The following is a 25,637-nucleotide window of genomic DNA, read 5'->3' as shown; positions in this document are numbered from 1 at the left end:
TTTTAGAATTGTATTTTGGGGAAGAAATGACAGACAGATAGTAAGTTATGACAGAACTGAATGTGCATGTCTTTGGATTTTTGTTTATGCGTGAATTAGTCATGTGACACCGCCCGCATGTCTTTTTGTTGTATTTGAGCAAGGTGATTAGATGGGTTTTTTCAAATATTAATTCACAAGAGTCTGTTTTGTTCATCAAGTTTAATAAATATTACTCTCTTCTAATGAAATTGAGCAAAAGTAAAACAAAATGTGATGAAATGTATATGTGCCATAATCAGCTGATAATGGGGAGTTGGCAATAATTGGTACTCCCTTTTAACTTGGCAATAACTGGTCGTTAGCCAGTAGGAGTTTATTGGCTCTTAAATAGGCTTCCTTGTCTGCTGAAAGTCCATTTATAGATCTCAATGCTCATCATATGCAAACTTCTGAACTTCTGAATACTGATGGAATTCACCAACATGAGAGCAAGTATGTTATGAATAAGACTTCAGATAGCCATGACGGATAGCATACGCATATGGATTTTACAGTACTGAAGACTTAAAAATAATATGGAACTGGAGTCACAATTGGCTTTCCGGCTTTGCATGTTAACGAAAACATGTTTGCTTCCATGTATATCAAAATAAGTGATTAACTTTGCAAGATACATGATTCTTCAGTGTTAGAATTTGGCACAAGTCCTGTGGTCCTTCCCAAACTGCCCAATAGAAAGGTATCGTAAGGACTAGTAGAAATTTGCCTTTTTAAAGGGTTTTGCTATATGTTATCATTATAAAGACTAGTGGACTAAAACTGTTAGTTTCTACCGCTGCTCTTTTTAATGTTTAAGAAATGCTATTATTTTCTAGTGTTAGTATTTTTATTAGTTGGAATGTGCTGAAAAGTCCTTTTACTTTATATACATAAACCTTTTTCTCCAAAGTCGTAACCATGTTAATTGGAAAGCTAAAACAAAGTATACAACATGGTTCATCATGTTTGTGATTTTGTTAGCATTGGTAAGAATGAATGATATATCACAAGAAGAATGTAACTAATCATATGACTTTTAGGAACACAGTATTGAAACTCATTGTAAAATATGCAGACATTTCTTTCCTACCTTAGTCAGCCTGTTTATGTTTGAGAGTTGAGTATGATCAACTAACCCTCATCAATACTGTGTAGAGTTGGCAGTGCAGGATACTGTGTGTGTTGGTACATGTACATTACCAATTACCATGATTATGCTAATCTATATTTAGCACGGAATACCCCTTGTGTCCATAAGGCCTAGCAGCTACCCAGAATGCTTTGTACCCAGCCGGAACCAGCATGGCATTAAAAGCATGAGTCATTTCAAAAGCCTTGTTATGTATCTTGTCATTGTTATCAGCTGAACTGAATGAATGCTAACGTTAGAACAGCACACAGTGTGGTTACCTTTGGGGATTTTCCTAATAGGCATAACCATGATGACTATGAAAACAAAAATAGAAGCTGAATTACATATCCACATGGTTATGACAAACACCTTTGGATATGTTAATTGAATGTCCGCATTACTTCTGCATGACCACAGTTCCAGTTAGAATTCATGAACTAGTACTGTACCACTAGCATGACCAATTATCAGTTTTATTCACTCATGTTGTCATCATCCAACCTTGTAAGTTGTAATATATATATATGTAACTGACTCATCTAGCCTGGGCAATCTTTATGCACATGACACTGTTCACTGATATATTGATGATTCTTTTCCTTCTAACAGGTCAGTATTTTGGGACTCACTTCATTATGGGGGGAGAACGGTTTGATTCCCCTCAGCCTGGTGAATACCTCTTCGGGGAAAATGAAGATCTCAACTTCCTTGGCAACAAGCCCGTGCCAGTATGTCCTCTAGTTGCCTTGACATCAGTACTCACAGCTAGTAGTTGCTTTACTCTCAGATAATCACTGATATTAACTAGGGCCAATCTGACAAATGTTTTGCAAAACTCCAGCTATATAATGGCAAGTCTAGCAGGCAAACCAGGTACTGATATCATAAACAATGTCCCACAAAGTTGGGGAACAGCCAAGTCACGAGGTCTGACCACTTGATCTAATGTAGTTGCCTCCAGCAACAAGCAATAGAGTGCTGTGGACCTATTCTGACCTTGGTCCTCATTTGTTGGTCCAGATCGTTTATTTACAGGCCACTGTGACTGTGGCATTGTGTCAAACAAGAAATAAAACAGTAACTAAAGCGTCTGTGGAAATTAAGATTGCCTTATGACTAATTTGATATGAAAGGGACAAATTCATTTGTGTTCCATGCGTATATCGTATGATGCTTGGAACAATTTGTCGACCATTTGATTGGGTCATCTTTGCCTTCATTACACTACTCATACTATGACTGTTTCAGTTCCCCTACCCTGTACCCAGTGGAAACGAACCCACTAAAACACTGAAAAGCCTGGTCTACATCCGGAAGGACACCCTTCGACTGATTAGGTTGGTTCTTCTAACTACAGAGTTTTTGAAGAAAGAATGTTGTGGCTAAATGGTGGGCCTTTTAGTCAAGTACAGATGTCAGCACTGAGATATTTTTACACTTTATGCCTGCAACAGCAGTGTTGTTCCTAGCCTCCATCAACAAGGGTCCTCATGGGCCCCTTGGTGTCAATTAACTCTTTCAACACAGCAGGCCGATTATCCGGCAAAGAAGCATCGAGTCCCCAGACACCGTAGGCCGGTTATCCGGCCAAGCCGTAGTCACGTCAAAACAGTATATATTTTTATGGACCTACCTGTGATATCATTCATTTATTAAATCTATCACATTTCACAATGTCTGAAATACGTATTCCATTTCAATTTATCCTTTTTTATCGATAAATTAAAAAATTATTCACTATTTCCCGTGATGTTATTGAAAATGAAATTATACAAATCAACAAAAATATATCTAAAAATAATCAAACTTACATCTAAGTTATTATTTCCATCTTTTCGTGCGATCGCGTGTAATCGTCAGTCAAATGACATCTCGTCTTTTGTCGCCTTGAATTCTCGGCTCGGACACGATGTTTAATGCAAAAATATATGCATGAAAAATCTTTGTCACAGCTCGTAACCTAGCACGATACATTCATGAAGTTCCATATTTTTAATATATATAAAACGTTCAGAATAACACGATTTAACAAAAATATTTCGCCAACTTGTGAAATTTTTTAAACACGAGCTTGGTATCACAGCTGTAATTTGATATTTGGCTGCCTTAGGTCACATGCTCAAAATAGACCAATCACGAAACTTGTTGCAGATTTCAGCAAGAAAGCGTTATTAGAAACCAATTTTAATCGAATGAAATCGCTTGTTATAAATACAAAAAAAAAACAGGCGATGTTACGAGCATGTAGATGGAGGATTAAGCTTTCGATGAATGTGCTTTTCATACGAAGCCTCGAAAACCAGGGTATTTCTTCATGTTACTGAGCGGACAGCCGCTGTTATCGGAAAAATGGGTGATGATATAGATACTGTTTATAATTCTTTTTAAAATGATTTTCAATCACGTAAACAATGAAAATAAAACAGAAATAGGTAAGTGGATTTTATGAAATCATATATTTGCCGAAAATGGTCAAGTTTTCGCTTCCTCGGTCCCTAATCTGGACGTTTAATAAGTTGTAAATGCATTATTATAAATAATGTGAAAAACATAACTTTCATATTTATAAACCATAGGATCAGACCTTTCAAATGGTGTATAACATGTAGTAGCAAATATATTTTACAAGCAGATATTTTCTTTGATCTATTACACAAGAGTCTCTGGGAACTTGGTGTCCCAGCAGTAAACACTTCTTGTTGACTGGTGTTGAAAGAGTTAGGGCGCCTTCTAAAATTTTGGAGGGCCACATCCCTAATAAAGCAAAATTGATGATTTGTAAATGCTATGTCTTAGGGTTTTAATTAAATAAGATATGGCATAAACTGCAATAGAAACCCTTAATTCAAAAGAAACGTTTCAATGTTTTTTTTATTAATCTGTATGCAGCTTCAAATAACGGATTACAGTATACAACTTGAACAACGCACATTATCATTAATGATTTATGGATCTGTGATTCAATCTCACCCTTTCAGTAAATGTTTAAACATCTTAACTCTGTTACAGTTAGGCGACACTTTTTTTATATCTTGGTTTACGGATTTCAAACTCATTTCAAAAGTGAGGCAGGCCAATTTAAAAAAAAAAAAAAAGCCTCTCACATTTTTTTACTTGAATTTTGTCCTAAAAGGTTAGGTAGGTATGAAAAAAAATATCCTGGCGTAACAAAAGTTAAATAACTAAATTTTTCAAGAACATTTTATTATATCCCTGGCACTCAGCTTGTGCACAAATGGCAACATAACAATATTCATGTCATGGATGGAAATGCATGAAAGACGCTGCTATTTTGGCAGCATGGGTAACGTTTAACTCTTTCAACACCAGCCAACCAGAAGATTACTGCTGTGACACCAAGTTCCCAGAGACTCTTGTGTGATAGATGAAACCAACATTTATCAAGGAAATTATCTGCTGAAATTAACATCTTTGTAACTACATGTTTGGCCATACACTATTTGAAAGGTCTAATTAATCCTATTGTTTATAAATATGAAAGTTATGTGTATTACATTATTTAAATAATTCATTAACAACTAAGTAAAGTTCGTTTTAAATAAAAATAATGTAAGCTAAAACATTCATAATGTCCAGTTTAAAGGACCAATGAAGCGCAAATTTAACGATTTTTTTTGGCAAATATAAGAATTCATAAAATCCACTTACCCATTTCTTTTTCATTTTCATTTGTTTACGTTGTTGGAACGTTATTTTAAAAAGAATTACAAATAATATCTGTCATCACCCATTTCCCGATGATAGTGGCTGTCCGCTCACTAACATGAGGAAATGCCTCTGTTTTCAAAGCTTCGTATGAATAACACATACGTCGAAGGCTGCCATGTCGGTAAACATTAAAAAAAAACTTATATTGTTTCACCGACAAAATCTGCTACAAGGTTCGTGATTGGTCAGATTTAAGCACGTGACCTAAGGCAGCCAATCAAATTACAGCAACGGTAATTTTCAGACTTTGGCGAAAGGTTTGGGTTAAATCATGTTATTCTGAACGTTTAAGCATGATACGCGATCTATATTAAAAATATGGAACTTTATGGATGCACAGAGCTAAGTTACGAGCTGTGACAAAGATTTCTTTTGCATATATTTTGGCATCAAGACATCGTGTCCGAGCCGAGAAATCGAGGCGACAAAGGCGAGATGTCATTTGACTGACGATTACATGCGACCGCACGAAAAGTTGGAAATAATAACTAAGATGTCAGTTTGGCAACTTTTATAGATATATTTTTGATGATTTTATTACTTTGTAAATAAAGACGTTTCAGCATGTGGAACGTCTTTATTTTGCTCTTTGACATGTTCGATGAGGACCCATTGTCGAAGTGTGTCTGGGAATTTTATTTTCAATAACATTGCGGGGAAATAGTGCTTAGTGAATACATTTTTGATCTATAGATAAAGAAATGATAAAATCAAATGGAATACGTATTTCAGACATCGTGAAATGTGATAGATTTAATAAGTGAATGATATGACAAGTAGGTTAATAAGATTATAAACTATTTTGACGTGACTTGGACGGTCTATGAAATTTTTTTTTGTTTGAACTTTTTGTCGAAAAGATCGGCGGTAATAAAAAAAAGGGTAATTTTCATTTTTATTTTTTTTTAATATTTGGACTTTGAAAGAGCAGCGCATCTGTAAACCAAGAAATAAAAAAATTGTCGCCTTATAATAAACTGTTACAAGCTGCATCAAGATTCATCCAAAGTTCTTTCAAGTCAGTCTCACTCCGCAAACATGAAAAGCTTAAGCTTTCAACAGATACACTCTAAACCAATGCACATTTAATTTTCAACAGTCCAGTAAACTCTTACTGCAATGTTAAAACACTCTTAACACTGTTAACTTACTGTTATAATAAAGTTTAAACTATAACAATTGAAACTTCATAATTATCAAAAGTTCATGACAACAATGTTTCCATGCACATTTGTTGCTTCTTCGGTTTAGCAGATGCCATGCTTGTCACTGCCAGCTATGACAGTATTTATTTAGAAACACTAATTCTGATTGGTCGGCAAAAAATATTCAGTGCAGCCCTGCTGTCGTTAATTGTAAGCTTGCCTACGATTGGTAAAAAATATCACTATAGTAATCTCAAACATGGCGGACACATTTGGTTAAAAATACACGCTGATGATTGACTGCAATGTTCGCCTATAATACACAACCTTTCGGATTAAAATTACATTGAGGTAGGTGAAGGTGAAAAGCTTAGTGAGCCCAGCCGGACGCATTTTTGTATTTTAATTGCGTCATGCACAGAAAAGTTGCGGGATATCCGCTGCAACAGTGGTAGCATTAGTCAGCTGCTTTGTGTACTAGGGCATAGGTAAACTGTGTCAGGGCCCGAAAAGTCCACTTGTCTGCTTGTTTTGAGGAGTTGCAGCATGTGCAGCTTTCGGCTATAATTCTAAAATTGATCAGCGATGGGTAATGTATTCCTTTCATATTACTTTTACCATGTTGTATACATGTGATAGTTTTATGTGGATGATTTATCCGTGAACACCCTGACTTTTTTCCAGCCACTTGTTTGTTGTTGTCCGCCATTTTGAATTTGTGTTACAATTGTTTGCAGGCAACGCATGATTAGCTTAGCGCTGTTCCAACAACTTTTTATCCAGCACAGCAGATGTACGCCAAGGCATCAACACTGTTCCAGACCACTAATTAGATGCAAAACTTCATGCAATCCATATGGCAGCAGTCTACGCCTGTACCCACGCCTACGCCTATGTATCAGATGCCTGCATCAGTAACAACCATCGCACAGGGCTTAGTGCCTACCCCAGCACCTAATATCTACAGTACGCCTAATGCATGTCATAGTACAGCGCATTCATCGCTGGGCAGCCCTAGTACGTCTGCGAGTACATGAACATCGACGCATGAGTCCCAGGTGGATCATCCAAGCCCTCTGTCTGAGGTCAGAAGCCGATTGCCGTCTAGGCGAACTGGTCAACACCATTCTGATTCGTCAGACTCTTCAAATGGCGAAGATGGCGATTCCTCAGTAGAATGGAATACGCACCTCACCTTAGTGCAAGTACCTGATTGGGTAGCGGACTGTCTCGTATCAGTGGTTTTATGGTCGCATCCTACATCATTTCTGTCCAACTTTATGCTGACAGATATGTCTAGGTCATTGGATGAAGACTTCTCCAAGCTCAGACTTCTGCCGTCATTTAAGCCAGCCAAGACAGCCACTATATCAACTGTGATGGATAATCAACGAGGCGAAGTAGGAGTTAATTCCATCCTGTCGCCTTCAGTTCATAGGAGGCCTGTTCCAAACAGACCTGGATCTCCTATCAGTACCGAGGGACAGACGGCACAAAATCTTACGCCTCTTGTCACCTGCGTTACACCAACTACGCACGCTGCGCCAATGGCAAGTGTTGCTAGGGTTACTCACCTCGGCACAGGGCTTAACCAGCAGAGGCCACTTACAACTACGTCCAATTCAACAATTCCTGAACCCTTACATCAGGCGTCAGGGTCCACTCAAGGCCATCCCTCAACCCTTCAGGGTTAAGATGCTCACCTGCAAAGCCAGACAGCCTCAGGGCTATGGTCCAGCACTCATCGAAAGTGGCACATAAACAACTTGGAGCTGGAAGCCATATCCCATTGCCAGAATCTGCTACAGTCCGCCCCAACTTGCAATATTCACAGACAACAGCACTGTGGTGTAGTGCCTGCACAATCAGGGAACAACGCACTCCCACTCCCTGCTTCAACAGACATTCAGTGGATCGTCTGGAACTTCAATTCATAGTTCAGCACATCCCCGGATGTCGAAACATACTGGCCGATGCGTTATCACGTCCAGACATGGTGGCCCCCTCCGAGTGGAAACTTCATACAGAAGCATTCCAGTTACTGCTTCAGAAGTTTGGGCAACCAAACATTGACCTGTTTGCCTCGAGCCAAAACCACAAACTCATGACGTATGTCTCCCTGTTACCGGATCCGCAGGCTTGGGCAGTGGACCTTGGGAAGGGTTGAAAGAGTATGCTTTTCGCCACCAGTTCTACTTCCCAAGGTGATACAAAAGATCAGAAGACAAGGAATCTTGCTCTGTCTTTGGTCACGCCCTGGTGGCCGGCAAGAGGATGGTTCGTCGAGGTCAGAAATCTAGCAGACCCCTCCCACAGCGGTCCAACCTACTTATCCACCCTCACAGCAAATTGCTTCACCCAACACCAGACAGGTTTTGTCTGCCTGGTTGGTTTATCTTAAAAAGGCGTTAAGTGCGAAGAGCTATTCAGGGCGGGCAACAAACGCTTTTGCTTTAGCTCATCGTCGCCCGACCAGACGACCATACAATGACACGTGGGGATCATTTGATACTTTTTTGCAAGGCAAAAAATCAAGACCCTACTACTGTGTCACCACACTTCGTCAGGGTTGCATCTAGAGATGCGGCATTGGGGCACTGCCACTTAAATTCATAAAATGACGCAAAAAATAAAATTTAGTGCGGCAGGGGTGCCGCAAAATTACTTTAAATGTGGGGCATTCCCCTAGTATTTATTGTTCTTTCTGCCATGTATAATTGTAAAAAAAAGCAATTAGATTCTTTCTGATATATAAAATTCAACCTAATGTGACAAACTGTCAAACCTTGCAGAGATGCTCGCTCGTAATCGAAACAATGACAAGTTTGCTAGAGTTCTTTGGAACCCTACTTCTGATTGGCTGTTCACTTTGTTCAGATCTCGCAAGAATGCTAGATCTAATGTCATGACATGTGGTAAAAATGGCGACAGCGCCAAAAAGGAAAAGGAAACATTGCTAGATTTCTTTAAATCTGGAACCATCGGCACAGATGAAAATATTCAAGAATCTACCGAATCGAAAGCGACATCAGTTGGCGACATTAGTTCCGTAGACAAGGGTAAGCGTGAACGAAAGTAAGTTTTTCAAACCGAATGGAGAACTACGCGCCCATGGCTCAATTTGAACTAAAAGGGCGAAATGATTTGCCTGTTATGCCAAAGAACTGGAAAATCTAATACATTTACGGAAGGAAATGTAAACTTTCGAACCTCAACGTTAGATCGTTTGGAAAGGAAAGAAGGACAGAAGACTTTTTCATAACTAGGATTGTGGCACTAATTACCAGACAACTTGACTATTCCTTATTCATGGCGTTTAAACATTTCAGTGTTTCACTGTTTCAGAAGTTTGTTTTTGAAGTCTTAAAAGTGTTTGAAGTTCTACAAGTTTGTTAAGTATAAGAATTTTCTCTGGAATATACTGTCTGTGCCATTAACATGATGCTATTGTGAGAAGCTAAATGACAAGAAACTGGTAAGTAAACCATTTTAAAGTTTATTGTCCAAGTCCATTTGTAAGGCTAAATAAGAAGAATTAAAGTACATTCTGTATGTGGTTACACCCATTTTGTTACCCCCATTGAAAACACTCCATGCCCCCCTTTTCTTCCTGAGGGTGGGGGCCATCCCTAACATTTAAGATTTTCTAGATGCAAACCTGCTTCATAGCCGAATACCTCCTACATCTGCGTACCCATAGACACTTGAAAGGTAGCACCACTATATCGTATTTGGTTGCACTTGACTCAGTGTTGGCCGTTCCGGAAAATCGTAAGATGACTAAGGTCCCTGAATTACAGGCCCTACTACGATTCAGGCTTGAGGATCAGAAGACCAAGTTGCGCCCACCTGCTTGGGATTTGATCCTGGTACTTTGAGGTTTGCGAGGCTCCCCCCTTCAAGCCCCTCTATGCGTCCTCATTTTTCCTCCGCTTTGAGCAAGGGGCGCAGGGAGTGGTACATCTGGGATATGCTGGGATTTTATAAGAAAAAATCAACTACCAGGCCAAACCGATCGTTCCTTCACCATCCCACCAATATCAACTATTGTGGGAGCCGAAGATAAAGGTGCACTTCTCCTGTGCCTGGTGTGAGCATTTAAAGTTTTCATCTGCCTCTCCAATACCTGTGTTTTGTCGTGTTTTTCAAGAGAAAGAGAAACATTGTGGTAAAAAACATCACACACTACTGCACAATGTTTTTTCTGAGCCACTGGTGGTTTATAATAAGAAACTGCAGTCATCCAGAGCAAAAGTGTATTTGCAGATTGTTCCTGTTCATGCTTTTGGTCCAATGGCAGAATAATCAAGACTTTTGCCTTGTTAGACTCAGGAAGTGATGTCACCTTATTCATAGGGATCTGGTAAAAGATTTAGGTCTCCATGGAGAGAGAAGAGAGCTCAAGGTTAAAACATACAACAGTGTTTCAACTGAAAACTCCCTTAAGGTATCACTTGACATTGAATCAGCTAGTGATCTTGATGCACAGAGAATCCATTTGAAAGAAGCTTGGGTAGTTGATACTAATGCCTTTGATTGCCTTCCTCAGCGTATCAGTGATGAATGGGAACACCTCAAAGACTTGCAATTGCCTGATATTGAACCCACCCAGGTCAACATGTTGATTGGTGTTGATGTCCCTGAAGCACACCTTCAACTTGACATGATCCGAGGATATGAAAATCAACCCGTTGCAGTCAAAACCCTGCTGGGGTGGACGGTCATGGGAATAGCCCACATTGATGATGAACTGTATCATGAAACTCAAGCTAGAATTAACCTCACAATTGCTCGTGATCAACATTTGAGTGATCAGCTCGAAGACTTCTGGAAAACAGAATCTTTTGGGATTTCACACAACAAGATAAAGCCCTATTCAACTGAAGATGAAAAGGCACAATACATCCTTGAAAGAACGACTCAACTCATTGAAGGACACTATCTATTTGGCATGCTGTGGCGTGATAAATCACCATTGCCAAACAACTTGAAAGCAGCTCAAAGAAGACTCAAAATCTTAACTAAGCGCATTGCGAGAGACTCTGAATTTGGTGTTCTTTATAGCAAAACTCTCAACGATTATGTGTCAAGGATCAAGCAGAAAAACTCTTGGCTCAAGAAATTGACAATTCATCATGTCGTACCTTGTGTGATGAATTCTAATAAGCCATGGAAGGTGAGAGTTGTGTTTGATGCTGCAGCTTCATAATTGGGCACATCTCTGAATGACAAATTAATGACTGGTCCTGATCTCGTCAACAGTTTGTTTGGCATTCTCCAGCGATTCAGACTGTTTGAAATTGCGATAGCTGCTGATATAGAAGGTATGTACCATCAAGTGGGGGTCCCTAAGGACGACTCTGAAGCACTCAGATTTCTATGGAAATCCGATCTCAAGACTCCTGGTCCTCCAGATGTGTACAGGATGAAAGTACATGTGTTTAAAGCAGCTGACTCATCCTCTTTTGCAAACTACGCTGTGAAGCGCACAGCTAAGGACAATGCTGACCTATTTGAGCAGTCAGTGATTGATACAGCCCTCAATGATTTCTATGTTGATGATCTTTTGAAATCAGTGCAGCTGATCCAAGACATTACATACCTCATGAAAATGGGTGGATTTCACCTCCACAAGTGGATTTCGAATTCAAAAGTTGTGATGAAATCAATCCCTGAAAGTGAAAGAGCTGTTAGCTCAAAGAATCTTGATCTTAATGAAATATCCACTATCAGAGCCCTTGGACTAAAATGGAATATTGTCTCGGACACTTTTGTGTTTGATTCGAGAATTCAAAACAGTGCCAGAACAAAGAGAGGTCTGATAAGCATGGTGAGCTCCATCTTTGATCCTTGTGGGTATTTGGCTCCATACACAGTTCGCGCAAAGTGTCTCATACAAGACTTATGGAAGCTAGGTCTTGATTGGGATGATAACTTGCCACTAGAAATTCAATCAAGATGGAATGGCTGGCTGGAAGAAATTCAAGACTTGTCATCATTCAACCTGTTCAGGCATCACCAGGGCTTTTCATCAAAATCTAGTCTCATTGAAGTTCATCTGTTCGCGGATGCCTCCGAGAAAAGCTTTGGAGCATGTGCATACATGCGCTACAAATCTTACCCTGACCAGGATGAAGTGACTTGTTCATTCCTGGCTGCCAAGACGCATATGTCCCCCCATAAGCCTGCATTGACAATTCCAAGGCTGGAACTGCAAGGTGCGGTATTAGCGGTTAGACTTTGGCTTTCTCTCAAAGAAGAATTGATGGTCCCTGTCCAGAGAGTTTTGGACTGACTCAAATACAGCGTTACAATATTTGAACAATCCCAACAAGCGATTCAAGCCTTTCGTTGCTAACAGGATAGCAGAAATCTATGATTCCACAAAACCTCAACAATGGCGTCATGTCCCATCAGATATCAATCCGGCTGATCACTGTATTCGCGGACTTCAAGCAAAACAGCACACAGAAACACATCCATGGCTGCGGGGTCCAGAGTTCTTATGGAAAAGCGAGGACACATGGCCAAAACTGTCAAACCCTGTTGATATGCTCAGTGATGATCTTTAAGTGAAGAAGAGTGTGTTCAAGACCACTAGAAATGCATCATCTGAAATCAATCAAAGACATTTGACTGAACCACAAATCTCAAATTTGTTGAATCCAGCTGACTATTCTACATGGCAAAGATTGTGTCGCATTTCAGCTTGGGTTCTCAGAGCAGCCAGAAACTTTCTGTCGAAACTCAGGCATCTTGACCTCAAACCTGTAACAGATGAAAGTCTGACAGTGAGTGAATGTGAAGAAGCTTTGCTCGCCTGGGTTCTCACGAACAGTAGACTTTCAACAACGGCAGATAGACCACATGAGGAATCACCTTCGCCATCTGTCACCTGCACTTTGACAATCCCGCACACTTAACCAGTGGCAAGTGTTGTTGTGATCGCTCACATCAGCCCGGCCAAGCCCAGCCCAATACAACAGTTCCTGATTCTTAACATCAAACATCAGAACACATATGTAGCCATCACTCTACCGTCTCACCTAAGGACTCACCTCAGTTGTTTGATGATAAGAGTCGAACGTCTTAGGAGGCGTCTCCTTATCAGGGCTTACCTCAACACTACACTTGTTCATAGACGCCTCCCTACAGGGATGGAGTGCACATCTACAGCACTTAGAGCTATTCGACTCCGGCAGCTAAAGTCATTGCCTTGGCACACCGTCCATCTTTTGTAAGGGTGAAAAATCAAGATCCCACTACAGCATTACCTCAATTCTTGGCAGAGTACCAACCGACACATGAAAGGCAGCACCATTACTATGAACTTGGTGGCTCTTAATACAGTGTTGGCCATTCCAGAGAATCGTAAGGTGATCAAAGTGCCGGAAGTAGCGAGCTACATGCACTCGATATTACCCGAGTCTGTTTTTAACGTGGTATGCAGGGAGCACTTCGCTTCAGGCTGTGCTGAGATTTTACATCTAAAAATTAGCTACCAGGGCAACCTGGTCCTTCACCATTTTACCAGTCTCTACAATTGCAGGGGTCGAGGATGAGGAAGAACTACTCATGTACATGTTTTACAAGATTTTAACCGCTGCTCTAAGACTAGGCGTGGTAGGCGGAAATGGATGTTATCCCAGATGTCCACGACCAACGTCAGTTGCAACACCATTTCACTATAGTTACGTGCAGTCACCCTTCATGCATACGATATCGCACAACAGAGCCTGTCTTACCTGACTCCCACAGTGTTTTGACATGCCCATTAGGGGGATTATCAGGCTGATTGCCTTGGCTCCGTATTTAAGTTTTCTGATTTTAGCTCAACTATTTTTTTATTCTTACTGTTTTTTAATCTAGACTTATCCTCAACTCTCAGATTGAGCGAGCAATTCCGATCTGCGCTTGAGACGCCTAACAGTCACTTTGACGTGTGTTTTATGAACCGTCTGATACAGATGTATTAAGGAGTAAAGCAGGATAAGTAAATAATTTAGTAAAATCTAAATATTATTTACATTTGTATACTTATCCTGCATTACTACATCTAAGGGCCCACCTGTCGCAGACCTGCCTACCAACAATAGCTTCAGAAAATCTTTTATGGGTGACAAAAGAAATGTGGTGAGATGATGACGTCACTACCTGTGATCACGTAAAAGGTGTGTGAGTTAGAGTAGACTTGATTGAAAACAACTTTTTCTTCTGTTTAGGACCATCGCAAAGTGCTGTTTCCGTCATAAGCAGTAGCAGGATAAATATACAAATGTAAAAAATATTTAGATTTTACTAATTATTTGGCAAACAAAACCTAATAAAATATCATTGCATACAGAGCTGAGTGTGTGAAACGACCTTTGATCTTGAAATTGTGAATAATTATTTTAAAATAACAAAATACTCGTATATCTGTAGTGAGCTTTTTACGACAAGCATCCTGTGAGGATACCATAAATGGTGATTCCCTACTGTCTAGCAGCTGGCCAAGGGATAACTCCCATCGTGTTCGTTTAAGCAATATACATCCTTACATCCAGCATTTGTTTACTTCAAAATATATAATAAACCACTGATTAAAAGAATGATCACCATGTTAAAATATTGTCTTATTTGGCCAATTTCACATTTAACATTCAAGAAGTTGTATCTTCTCCCTCTCATGGGGATAGTCTAGGCGTTGTTACTTCTTGGTTAGTATCAAAATACATGGATTGTGATCACAGTATCTTTCTGCTCAACCTGAGGTATGTCAATGAATTTGTACATAATTGGATGCTAAGATGATTTGTGGCGTCGTCCCACTGCTCAGAGACATATAATTGTGCTTCATGACAAACTCATGTTTGGTGTTAATGGTGGCTGGGCATCCTCTTTGAGGACATTTCCCATTGAATGGAAGTTTGATGTCTGGTCTTAATCGTTTGGGGGAAGATTTTGCGTGTCATTTTTTATCAGTACTATTTTTACGTTACACTATTATAAAATTAATTTTGGTCATGCATTTGTGATTAAGTTCTTCAATACGTTCAGTTAACATTGCAGGTATGTGTTCTGTCCCTTTGTTTACAAGTACAACAGATTTTATAAAGGTGTATCAGCACATATCGGTACATGAAAATGTATAGATGTAGAAACTCTTTATAATACGGATTTTGAATGACTGAAGAATGCAGTTCATCAAACTATTACACCTTCGGTAGGTGCAGTTGCTGTTTTTGTTAATGCATTTCTTTTTGTTCAAAATGTGTTGATTCTTTCAATTGTTCATGAGTATTATCTTGAACATTTGAAGAATCGGAAACATCCTCACCTCAAGTTGTTGTTTTTTATCACTAATAAGGGCTAGAAACTGTATCTGGTAATGTATCCCATGCCCTGCAGAAGAAAATTGAGAACATTGAAAACTTGTGTTTGCAGATCTCCGGTGTTTGAGAAGGTTGCCCTGGAGCAGGAGAAGGCTTCCACACAGTACACCCTGGAGTTCACCTTCGACTCGGACTGCCGCTGCGCCATTACCGTCTTCTACCTGGCAACAGAGGAGATCAGTGGGGGACACATTTCGTACGTCATGGTTTGCAACTTTTTCAATTCCAAATAACTTTTATTTATCCTGCAAAACTCCTTAATGCATTTACTGCTTATTTTTGACAGACACAAAGCTGTGTGAGGTCCAACTGCAGAAAAAGTTGTTCCAACCTGTTGAGAAGCCTACTCTCTCACAACTGCCACGTGATGAACCAGAAGTGATGACATCACAGAATCTTCATATTACTTGTCACCTAACACACATGTTGTATTAGAAATTATCCCAGCTATTTGGATTATTTTTTTGGATTATTTTCTTGTGTTAAACATAAATTATATTCTATTGGTAAGGGTATTGGTTCACAGTACATTTGTAATTGTGCCATAACAGTAATATTTTGCATGTGAAGGTGACATTTGTCACTGTAACATTCACGTATGTTGTTCCAATCCACCATTTGGAATTACTAACATAGTCTCATATCTTAGAGGCATACGATTATATTCTTGTTTGGCTTGATGTTATAATATTTTTGAATACCTGCGCCTTCGGGCCCTGCTTCGATAGCTGTGTCTGATGGCACTGCAGTGATACCCTTGCCTCCAGGCTCCTCAGCAACTCCTGTTCTTACGAGCGTCTAGGCAATACCTGTGTATGACGGCACCCTACATGGACTCGTCAGGGATGCATAATTTTATGCAGTCCATGTTGCAGCAGACGTTTGAGCCTCAACTGTATCTGGCGCCTGTCTACCAGTCTGCTGCCTACCGGGTTCTTACGCACCTCCGGCGCCTGCGACGTCACCAGGGCCTGCAGTACCGCAGTGCCTCAGGCAACACATCAGAACCACCAACTAATGACATATGTCTCACCGCTACTTGGGCGTTAGATGCATTCAGCATCCCCTGGGAAGGGCTATAAGCCCATGCTTTTTTGCCTCCTGTACTTCTTCCCAGGGTGATACACAAAATCAAAGCTACCAAGGGCCTCGCTCTGACTTTGGTTGCCCTGGTGAGGGGGTGCTGCATCGACCTCAGAAGCCTCACAGAAGATGTTCCACTACCCCTCCAAGAGTTGACGAACTTACTCATCCACCCTCACAGCAAACTACCTCAACCAACGCCATGCAGATTTCATCTGCACACTTGGTTTGTCTTAAAAAGGCGCTAAGTGCTAAAGGCTCTTTGACATTGGAAGCTAGGGCCATTGACTTGTCGCAATGTCTACCCTTCTACCTGGGGTTTATAAGATGACAAGTGGCAATTGTTTGAAACCTTTTGTAAGGCAAAGAATCACGATCCCACTACAGCGTCACCTCAATTCTTTGCCGTGTACCTCCTACACGGCAAACGACACTTGAAAGGTATCACCATTATGAAGTAATTCAGTGTTTCAATTTTTCTCTTGGTTTTGGCTATTGCAGTGTGGCTAAGTGAGTTACATTCCCTCAACAACCCGCTTTGAGCGTGGTATGCAGGGAGTGGTTCACCTTGGGCTGTGCAGGGATTTCATAGCAAAGAATCTGGTACCAGGACAGCCCGATCGGTCCTTCACCATTCCACCAATCTTCCCGATTGTGGGGGTCGAAGAGGAGCGTGAACTCACTCCTCTGGTGCCCTATGGGTACACTACAAGTTTTCAACTGCTGCTCCAAAACTAGGCGTGGCATGAGGAAACGGTTGTTCATTCCCATACCCCTAGACGTCCATGACTGAAGTTAATCGCAACATCATATCACTATTATGCGGAGTCATCCTGCAGGTTTACGAGATTGCTAACCTTGATCCACTGAGAGCTAACAATCCTGTTGAGATATGCCTCTATGATGGCTCTACATTGTCATATATTAGTAATTGCTCTATTAGAGCCATCATGGAAGGATGCTTTTGGTTATAAACTCTGTCTTCACAAGCCAATACCTGAGGGTCGTGACCTTGGATGATATCGAAAGCGTTCATAGTTTTGGCCCTCTGTTCGGAGCTCCTTCAGTCCCGACAGTGGGGTTATTCTGCTATGATCAGTTGGCTTGATAAATCAGTTTCTAGACAGTTTCTAGCACACGCTAATTTCTCTTGCTGTTTTTCACCAGGATGTCCTTATACTCTCGTACCGTCAATGGACAGGTTTGGTCGAAGTAGTTGCAGATCTGCGCAAAGTTATGCGCTAAAAGACTGCTGGAAACTACTGCAGAGTTTATGTCACCCGGGCCTAAATCCAAAGGTTTGCTCTAGGCCGTATACTGTCTGATACAGATGCATTAAGGAGTAATGCAGGATAAGTAAAACATTTTGTAAAATCTAAATATTTTTTACATTTGTATACTGAATTACTATGTCAAAGGGCCAATCTGTCGCAGACTTGCCTCCCCGCTATAGCTTCAGATGACAAGCAGTAATATGAAGATTCTGGTTGATCACTTGGCTGCTGTGAGAGGGTCGGCTTCACAACTAGTCGGAACAAATTTGTCTTCAGCTGGACCTCACATAGCTTAGTTTCTGTCAAAAGTAAGTAGTAAATGCATCAAGGAGTAATGCAGGATAAGTATACAAATGAAAAATTTATTTAGATTTTACTATTCGAACCATTCATTTCCTCTTGTTAACATTTGCATCTTGATACCTGCCTTAAACCAAAAGTCCCACCGGTCTGGAACTTGCATGTCTGAGAGTCTTTTAAGAAACTGAAGATGTTGATCGTACCAACATGTTAAAATGGTTGCAGAACCTCATTGACCAAAGAATTTCTTTATTTTCTGTGTGTTTTATAAGATTTTCATGACAATGTTTATGTTGGCTGCTCACACAGGTACCACCCAAAGGATCCAGCACTCAGCTCACAGACATACCATTACAAGAAGGGTGCAGGGCAAATCTTCAGTCAGGCTGATCACATCATCGACCCCAGCAAGTTCAGTGATGAGGAGGTATGGATCATATGCTAATGAAAGCACATATTATCCCAGAAAACAATTCAGTTTTCAGTTCATATTGATCTCAGCTCAGGTCTGTGCAAGTGAGGTTGTGGCCTGATGTCTGTCCGTCATATGTCTGTTAAATTTGAGTAATATGTCTCTGAATGATGTGGGGAGAGTTGTGCATGAAACCCAGGGAGGAAATCAACACTGTAATACTAATCGGTCCCAGATTTATTCAAAGTGAAAAATCAAATTGTTGAAAACTCTTGAAGTATCTTCTCCGAGGAAAACATGATGTTGGAATATGAAAACATTCATTTAATGTGTAGCAACAGATTAAGATATATGCTGCCATGCTAGTATTAATACTATTATAAAACCAGATTATTTCTTATTTCACAAGACACTTTGCAGTTGCCTTCTCTATTTCGATCCTACATGTATAACAAACAACCCCAAACATGCCTCTTTGATATTAGGTAACATCAATCGCATTTTAGGTGAATAAACTTCACACATTTGTGGCTACATTTGTACCTTGATGGCTACTACATTCTAAATTTGCATTACACATGTTTGTAATTTTGTCCATGTGTTGGTGATAGAAAAGTCAAACAATTGTTCTGCCTGTTTATCGTATTGTTTCATCAAGTTGTTTGTGATATTAACTGGCTTTAATCATTGTGTGATGTTTACTTTATACTTTTGTATTGACATATAATTATTTCTTATCCGATACAACACATTGCAATTTGCTTGCTCTCTTTGATCACATAACACAGAACCCAAAACATGACTCTTCTACATCCCGGATGCCCATTGCCTTTGGTTGCCAATCAGAGATATCTATCATGAATCCTTTACATTTTTTAACTTACCCAGCACTACTTCTGAATGCATTTACTGCTGTGTTTTGACAAAGACGATCTGTGATAGCTCCAGCTGCTGAAGAAAGTTGTTCAAACTATTTTACTAGCAGTACCCTCACACAGTCGGCATGTGACCACGAAGCGATGCCGTCACATAAGAGCTTATTACTGCTTTGTTTTGGCGCCAGCAGCGCTTACTGGTTACAGAACTTTGCCTGGTCTTCCCATGCAGTTAGCCTAGCAACCTCAGCACCTCAGCATGTCCTTCCGCCTTCCATCGTGGATGCAGGCCTGGATGCAGTCTTTGTTTCAACAGACATTGGTGCCTCCAGAACACCGCGCCACTCTCTCCACTGGCCACTCAGACACATCCTGCCCCAGCAGCACAAACTGCAAGTTCGGCACTACTCAACCGCGTCATCGGGGCTTCCTTGACCGGCACAACCGAATATGACAGGACTCTCTTCGGCCTAGATCATCTCATGCTTTGTCCTCTCCAACTACATCCCGACGCAGCTCAGAGTCATCTAGGTCTCGTTGGCGCTCACACAGCCACACTACCCATCTTTCCCGAGGCAAGGGAGTTAATTGATTGTAACAGTCCAGTTTCCACCCTTGCCGAACTCGGCTGGAATCTCTGGGCTTGATTGTAGCACCACCAGTGGCTATTATGAGTTATGTCCCTTCTGTGTCCCTCCTATTGACCAATCAGATTCCACCTCTGATAACGCTTGCAATTGCTTCAAACAAAATGGCAGCGTCCAGTCAAGGTGATCTGATCAATAACCAAGATCTATATTGTAATAAAACAGGTCGAACTCCATAATTCCAGCCTAGTTTGGCAAGGGTGGAAACAGGATTTTTATGGTCAGTGATTGCCCTTTCCTCAGAAAGATGCGCTCAACCATGCGTCGTCGAGATCGTGACTTTCGTTCGGAATCCTCCCTACCCGACTGTGACCCTCCTTCTCCGCAGTTCGACACTCGTCTCTGAATCAACTAAGATGCTGACTGGTTTGCAGACTGCTTGCCATCTGTTGCGCCATCTCCAGGCCCCGATGTAGACTAGAAATGCCCGATAAGATTGAACCCGATGTCTCAAGACCCTATGTTGACCGTTCTTACTTAGGCACTGGACGAGGATTTTGCAAAGCTCTCCCTCATGCCATTGTTTAAGGCGCCTTGATACCAGTGGGATGATTTCCCAGTTTACTCCTTTAATGTAGATGATGGAGCTCATGTATTGGAAGACCCTGTCATTTGATGCAGGTCGTCGTCCAGAAATATCTTCAAAATCCAGACAAGTTCAGAATGCTTCATCTGCCACAGCTAAAGCAGCGAATAAAACAGCATGATCATCTAGTAAGCATTGATCTTCAAGGCACTTACCAACATCTCCCATCATCCTACCTCAAGGAAACACCTATGTTTCCAGTTTCAAAGACAACATTTCCAGTGGCCAGTCCCGCCCTTTGGAATATCAATGGCCACGTGGTTGTTTACCCAGGTGACCAAACCAATTGTAGCATTCCTACACAACAAGGGGATCCGCTGCACATTCTACTCTAACAACAGGATTCATGCACATGAAGTAGTCGATCTATTCAGATGATAAAAGAAATACACTCTGACATTATTAACTAATCAATTACCAGAAATCAGACCTTCATGACGCCGTCACAAGACCTCATGTTCTTGGTAATTAGATTCATAATTCATTCATTCATTCAGGTAGCAGAAGATCAGTTGACAAAGGTCACTGAGAGTGACTGGTGCACTATTGCAACAAGATGGTAGCCAGGTTGATAGTCAGCATGCTCGTGGAGGCCAGGGCTCTCCACATCCCAGGCATTACAAATATCTAGCTTCACTTTGTGTGTATAGGTTGATCAGTTGTATGCCAAGGGATATAAGAAATGCATATCTTTACGACTACAGCATGGTTCTCATTAGCTGGTGTATATGAGACCCATAACAGCAGATATTGCATTGGTAATGATGACATGAATGTTCCTGAGAGTTCCACAAAAACAGACTACAGTTTCACACAGGTTTGACACTGAGAGGGGTGAGAACTACCGTCCACTGTCAAAACTTTCTCATACCAGAACAGCATTCGGGTTTCACCCAATGCGAAAATGACAGCAGATGCAACATGATAAATTGCATGAAATACAGAAGTTACTTCAGGATCAAGTGTTAATCGCCAAGGGTTTGGTCTCCACAGTTACCTCTACAGTGACACTCTATATAATAAGATAGGATCGCTATTGTGTCTTCCGTTTCAAATGTTTATCACAAGCAAGAGAAAGAAAATGAATTTGACAAAGTCAGTCGTATAGCCCGTAACTGTCATTCAGAACCCCATGTGTTTACCTTTTTTGAGGTTGCATGATTAGAAAAATATTCAGACTTTCCCTTTTGCATTCCTTTAAGCAACTCTCTAATTAGGCAGATAAAAGGTCGTTCTGACGTGACCTGTAATGAGATGGGCTCTGTGCTGTGTAATTAAAATGAAGGAAATTGCAATGTGATGTGTCAGGAATAGTACACTAATATCATGAATGTCCAGATTCATGTAGTATTTCTTAACTGAGATTGCAAGCTGCAGTGCCATGGCACTAATTTTTTTCAAGTGTCAAGTTGTGTCAGTGTAGCAATGTGATACCTTGATGCTCTATGCTGTTTCAGTGGGTGTTTGGTGTGGACAAAGATGCCATCCCGGTGGTTATCCAGTGTACAGTAGAGGAGGAAGGTGAGTTTCATACCACGTGAAGAAACAATACATTTCAATGTAGACCCCTAAATGATGTGACTGATACTGACCTTTAATATTGACTCATCATGTGATCAGTATTGACCTGTCACATGATGAATATTGCCTCGTCAGCTAGAAAACAAGATGGCATCAGGTATGCTAACATTTTACAGTTGGCAGCTAAGTTACTGCAATGAAACAGGATAGTTTAAATGCTTCATAAGCTTTAAAGTGAATTTTGGTGTAACAAAAGGACTGATTAATCTTGAAGAATTCGGTGTGTGAAAACAAGAGCCTTTGGATATGACCCCTTCGGTGATCTGACCGAAAATTCGCCTACGGTTTCGGTCCGGTCAGATCACCTCAGGGGTTGGGTCCTCGGGTTATTCTTTTCGCATATTGACCTCATCAATAGTAATTATTTGTATAGTGACAGCATCTGCTGATGACCTCACGAATCAGATGTATGAGCTTTTGGGTTGAAGTCAAAGACATGCATCATTTTCAACTTTAGAGTGACGCATCCAAACAAGACTAAAAAACCTTTTAAAGTAGCATTAATCCCACCTCACTGTTTAACTAAACTAAATGCGTGTGTGGGTGTGTTGTTGATAGTGTGTGCCCTTGTGTAACAGAACATGCAGTGTGTGTGTTGTTGATAGTGTGTGCCCCTGTGTAACTAAACTAAATGTGTGTGTTGTTGAAAGTGTGCCCCTGTGTAACAGAACATGTAGTGTGTGTGTTGTTGATAGTGTGTGCCCCTGTGTAACAAAACATGTAGTGTGTGTGTTGTTGATAGTGTGTGCCCCTGTGTAACAGAACATGTAGTGTGTGTGTTGTTGATAGTGTGTGCCCCTGTGTAACAAAACATGTAGTGTGTGTGTTGTTGATAGTGTGTGCCCCTGTGTAACAGAACATGTAGTGTGTGTGTTGTTGATAGTGTGCCCCTGTGTAACAAAACATGTAGTGTGTGTGTTGTTGATAGTGTGTGTGTGTGTGTGTTGTTGATAGTGTGTGCCCCTGTGTAACTAAACTAAATGTGTGTGTTGTTGATAGTGTGCCCATGTGTAACAGAACATGTGGTGTGTGTGTGTGTGTGTGTGTGTTGTTGATAGTGTGTGTCCATGTAACAGAACATGCAGTGTGTGTTGTTGATAGTGTGTGTCGATGTGTAACAGAACATGCAGTGTGTGTGTTGTTGATAGTGTGTGCCCATGTAACAGAACATGCAGTGTGTGTGTTGTTGATAGTGTGTGCCCCTGTGTAACAGAACATGCAGTGTGTGTGTTGTTGATAGTGTGTGCCCTGGTGTAACAGAACATGCAGTGTGTGTGTTGTTGATAGTGTGTGCCCTGGTGTAACAGAACATGCAGTGTGTGTGTTGTTGATAGTGTGTGCCCCTGTGTAACTAAACTAAATGTGTGTGTTGTTGATAGTGTGCCCCTGTGTAACAGAACATGCAGTGTGTGTGTTGTTGATAGTGTGTGTGTGTGTTGTTGATAGTGTGTGTCGATGTGTAACAGAACATGCAGTGTGTGTTGTTGATAGTGTGTGCCCCTGTGTAACAGAACATGCAGTGTGTGTGTTGTTGATAGTGTGTGCCTATGTAACAGAACATGCAGTGTGTGTTGTTGATAGTGTGTGCCCCTGTGTAACAGAACATGCAGTGTGTGTTGTTGATAGTGTGCCCATGTGTAACAGAACATGTAGTGTGTGTGTTGTTGATAGTGTGTGTGTGTTGTTGATAGTGTGTGCCCATGTGTAACAGAACATGCAGTGTGTGTTGTTGATAGTGTGTGCCCTTGTGTAACAGAACATGCAGTGTGTGTGTTGTTGATAGTGTGTGTTGATGTGTAACTAAACTAAATGTGTGTGTTGTTGATAGTGTGTGCCCCTATGTAACAGAACATGCAGTTTTTGTTGTTCATGGTGCATGGACCTGTGTAACAGAACATGCAGTGTTTGTTGTTCATGGTGTATGGACCTGTGTAACAGAACATGCAGTGTTTGTTGTTCATGGTGTATGGACCTGTGTAACAGAACATGCAGTGTGTGTTGTTGAAAGTGTTTGCCAGTGTGTAACAGAACATGCAGTGTGTGTTGTTGATAGTGTTTGCCAGTGTGTAACAGAACATGCAGTGTGTGTGTTGTTGATAGTGTGTGCCCATGTAACAGAACATGCAGTGTGTGTTGTTGATAGTGTTTGCCCCTGTGTAACAGAACATGCAGTGTGTGTGTTGTTGATAGTGTGTGCCCATGTAACAGAACATGCAGTGTGTGTGTTGTTGATGGTGTGTGTCCATGTAACAGATCATGCAGTGTGTGTGTTGTTGATAGTGTGTGCCCATGTAACAGAACATGCAGTGTGTGTGTTGTTGATAGTGTGTGCCCCTGTGTAACAGAACATGCAGTGTGTGTGTTGTTGATGGTGTGCACCTGTGTAATAGAACATGCAGTGTGTGTTGTTGATAGTGTTTGCCAGTGTGTAACTGAACATTCAGTGTGTGTTGTTGATAGTGTTTGCCCCTGTGTAACAGAACATGCAGTGTGTGTTGTTGATAGTGTGTGTCGATGTGTAACAGAACATGCAGTGTGTGTTGTTGATAGTGTTTGCCAGTGTGTAACAGAACATGCAGTTTTTGTTGTTCATGGTGCATGGACCTATGTAACAGAACATGCAGTGTTTGTTGTTCATGGTGTATGGACCTGTGTAACAGAACATGCAGTGTTTGTTGTTCATGGTGTATGGACCTGTGTAACAGAACATGCAGTGTGTGTTGTTGATAGTGTTTGCCAGTGTGTAACAGAACATGCAGTGTTTGTTGTTCATGGTGTATGGACCTGTTACAGAGCACATGGGGCACTCCCACATTACTTATGCCATGCTGGAGAAGGGAGGAGAGGGAGGATACAACATCAAGCCTCTCAAGCAGAAACAATTTGTTGATGGACTTTCCTACCTACTTCAGGAAATTTACGGCATTGAGAACAAGAATATGGAGAGGTCCAAAGTAAGTGATTCTGTCTATATATTGGTATTGGTCACTATATAATGGGAGATTGGCAACAAGACATAGGAGATTAAGGTTCAAAGATGGGCACGTTTCCGTCCTATCATTGCTCGGGTGCATCCACTGACGTTCATATGCACCGAAAAATGATGTCAATCAATCATCCTGTCAACTTAAACAAACCCTTTAATCTTAATTGTTAAGGTCAACTATTATTTATTGATTTGCAAGACATGTAAATGTTAAATGTGATGACAGTGTACAAACTTCTGGTGATGACACTGTTTTGGCGTACAGCTATGCTACAGCGTGTATTTGTCATCTGACTGCCTTGGTCTCAGCTGCATGTATTGGGTGAAGTGTACATGTTAAACGTTACGCAGGTGCAGGCCCTCGTGGGACGTTTGATCTGGCTCTAATGTAGGACTTTAGTGCTAAGTATTCAGAAAGTGCATCAAGAGAACCGTTTTTTCACTTTGGCTACTTGGGTACCATAGACCTTCACACAGTTTCTGGCCTCGTCG

General features: G+C 40.9%; 1 protein-coding gene across 1 annotated transcript in view; it reads left to right on the top strand.

The window, feature by feature from the left end:
• Positions 1 to 25,637, top strand: part of LOC139468171 (E3 ubiquitin-protein ligase MGRN1-like) — a 41,627-nt gene that overhangs the window by 884 nt on the left and 15,106 nt on the right. The window contains exons 2-7 of the mRNA XM_071249969.1: positions 1,763 to 1,881; positions 2,402 to 2,490; positions 15,454 to 15,597; positions 18,368 to 18,485; positions 22,036 to 22,099; positions 24,953 to 25,113. Of these exons, the coding sequence (XP_071106070.1) occupies positions 1,763 to 1,881; positions 2,402 to 2,490; positions 15,454 to 15,597; positions 18,368 to 18,485; positions 22,036 to 22,099; positions 24,953 to 25,113 (695 nt within the window). The remainder of the gene's footprint in view (positions 1 to 1,762; positions 1,882 to 2,401; positions 2,491 to 15,453; positions 15,598 to 18,367; positions 18,486 to 22,035; positions 22,100 to 24,952; positions 25,114 to 25,637) is intronic.

This window comes from Haliotis cracherodii, unplaced genomic scaffold (genome assembly GCF_022045235.1).
Source record: "Haliotis cracherodii isolate W230 unplaced genomic scaffold, xgHalCrac1.p SCAF_2, whole genome shotgun sequence".
NCBI classification, from domain to species: domain Eukaryota; kingdom Metazoa; phylum Mollusca; class Gastropoda; order Lepetellida; family Haliotidae; genus Haliotis; species Haliotis cracherodii.
Note: the sequence above shows the minus strand (reverse complement) of the source record. Positions and strands in the feature narration are given on the sequence as shown.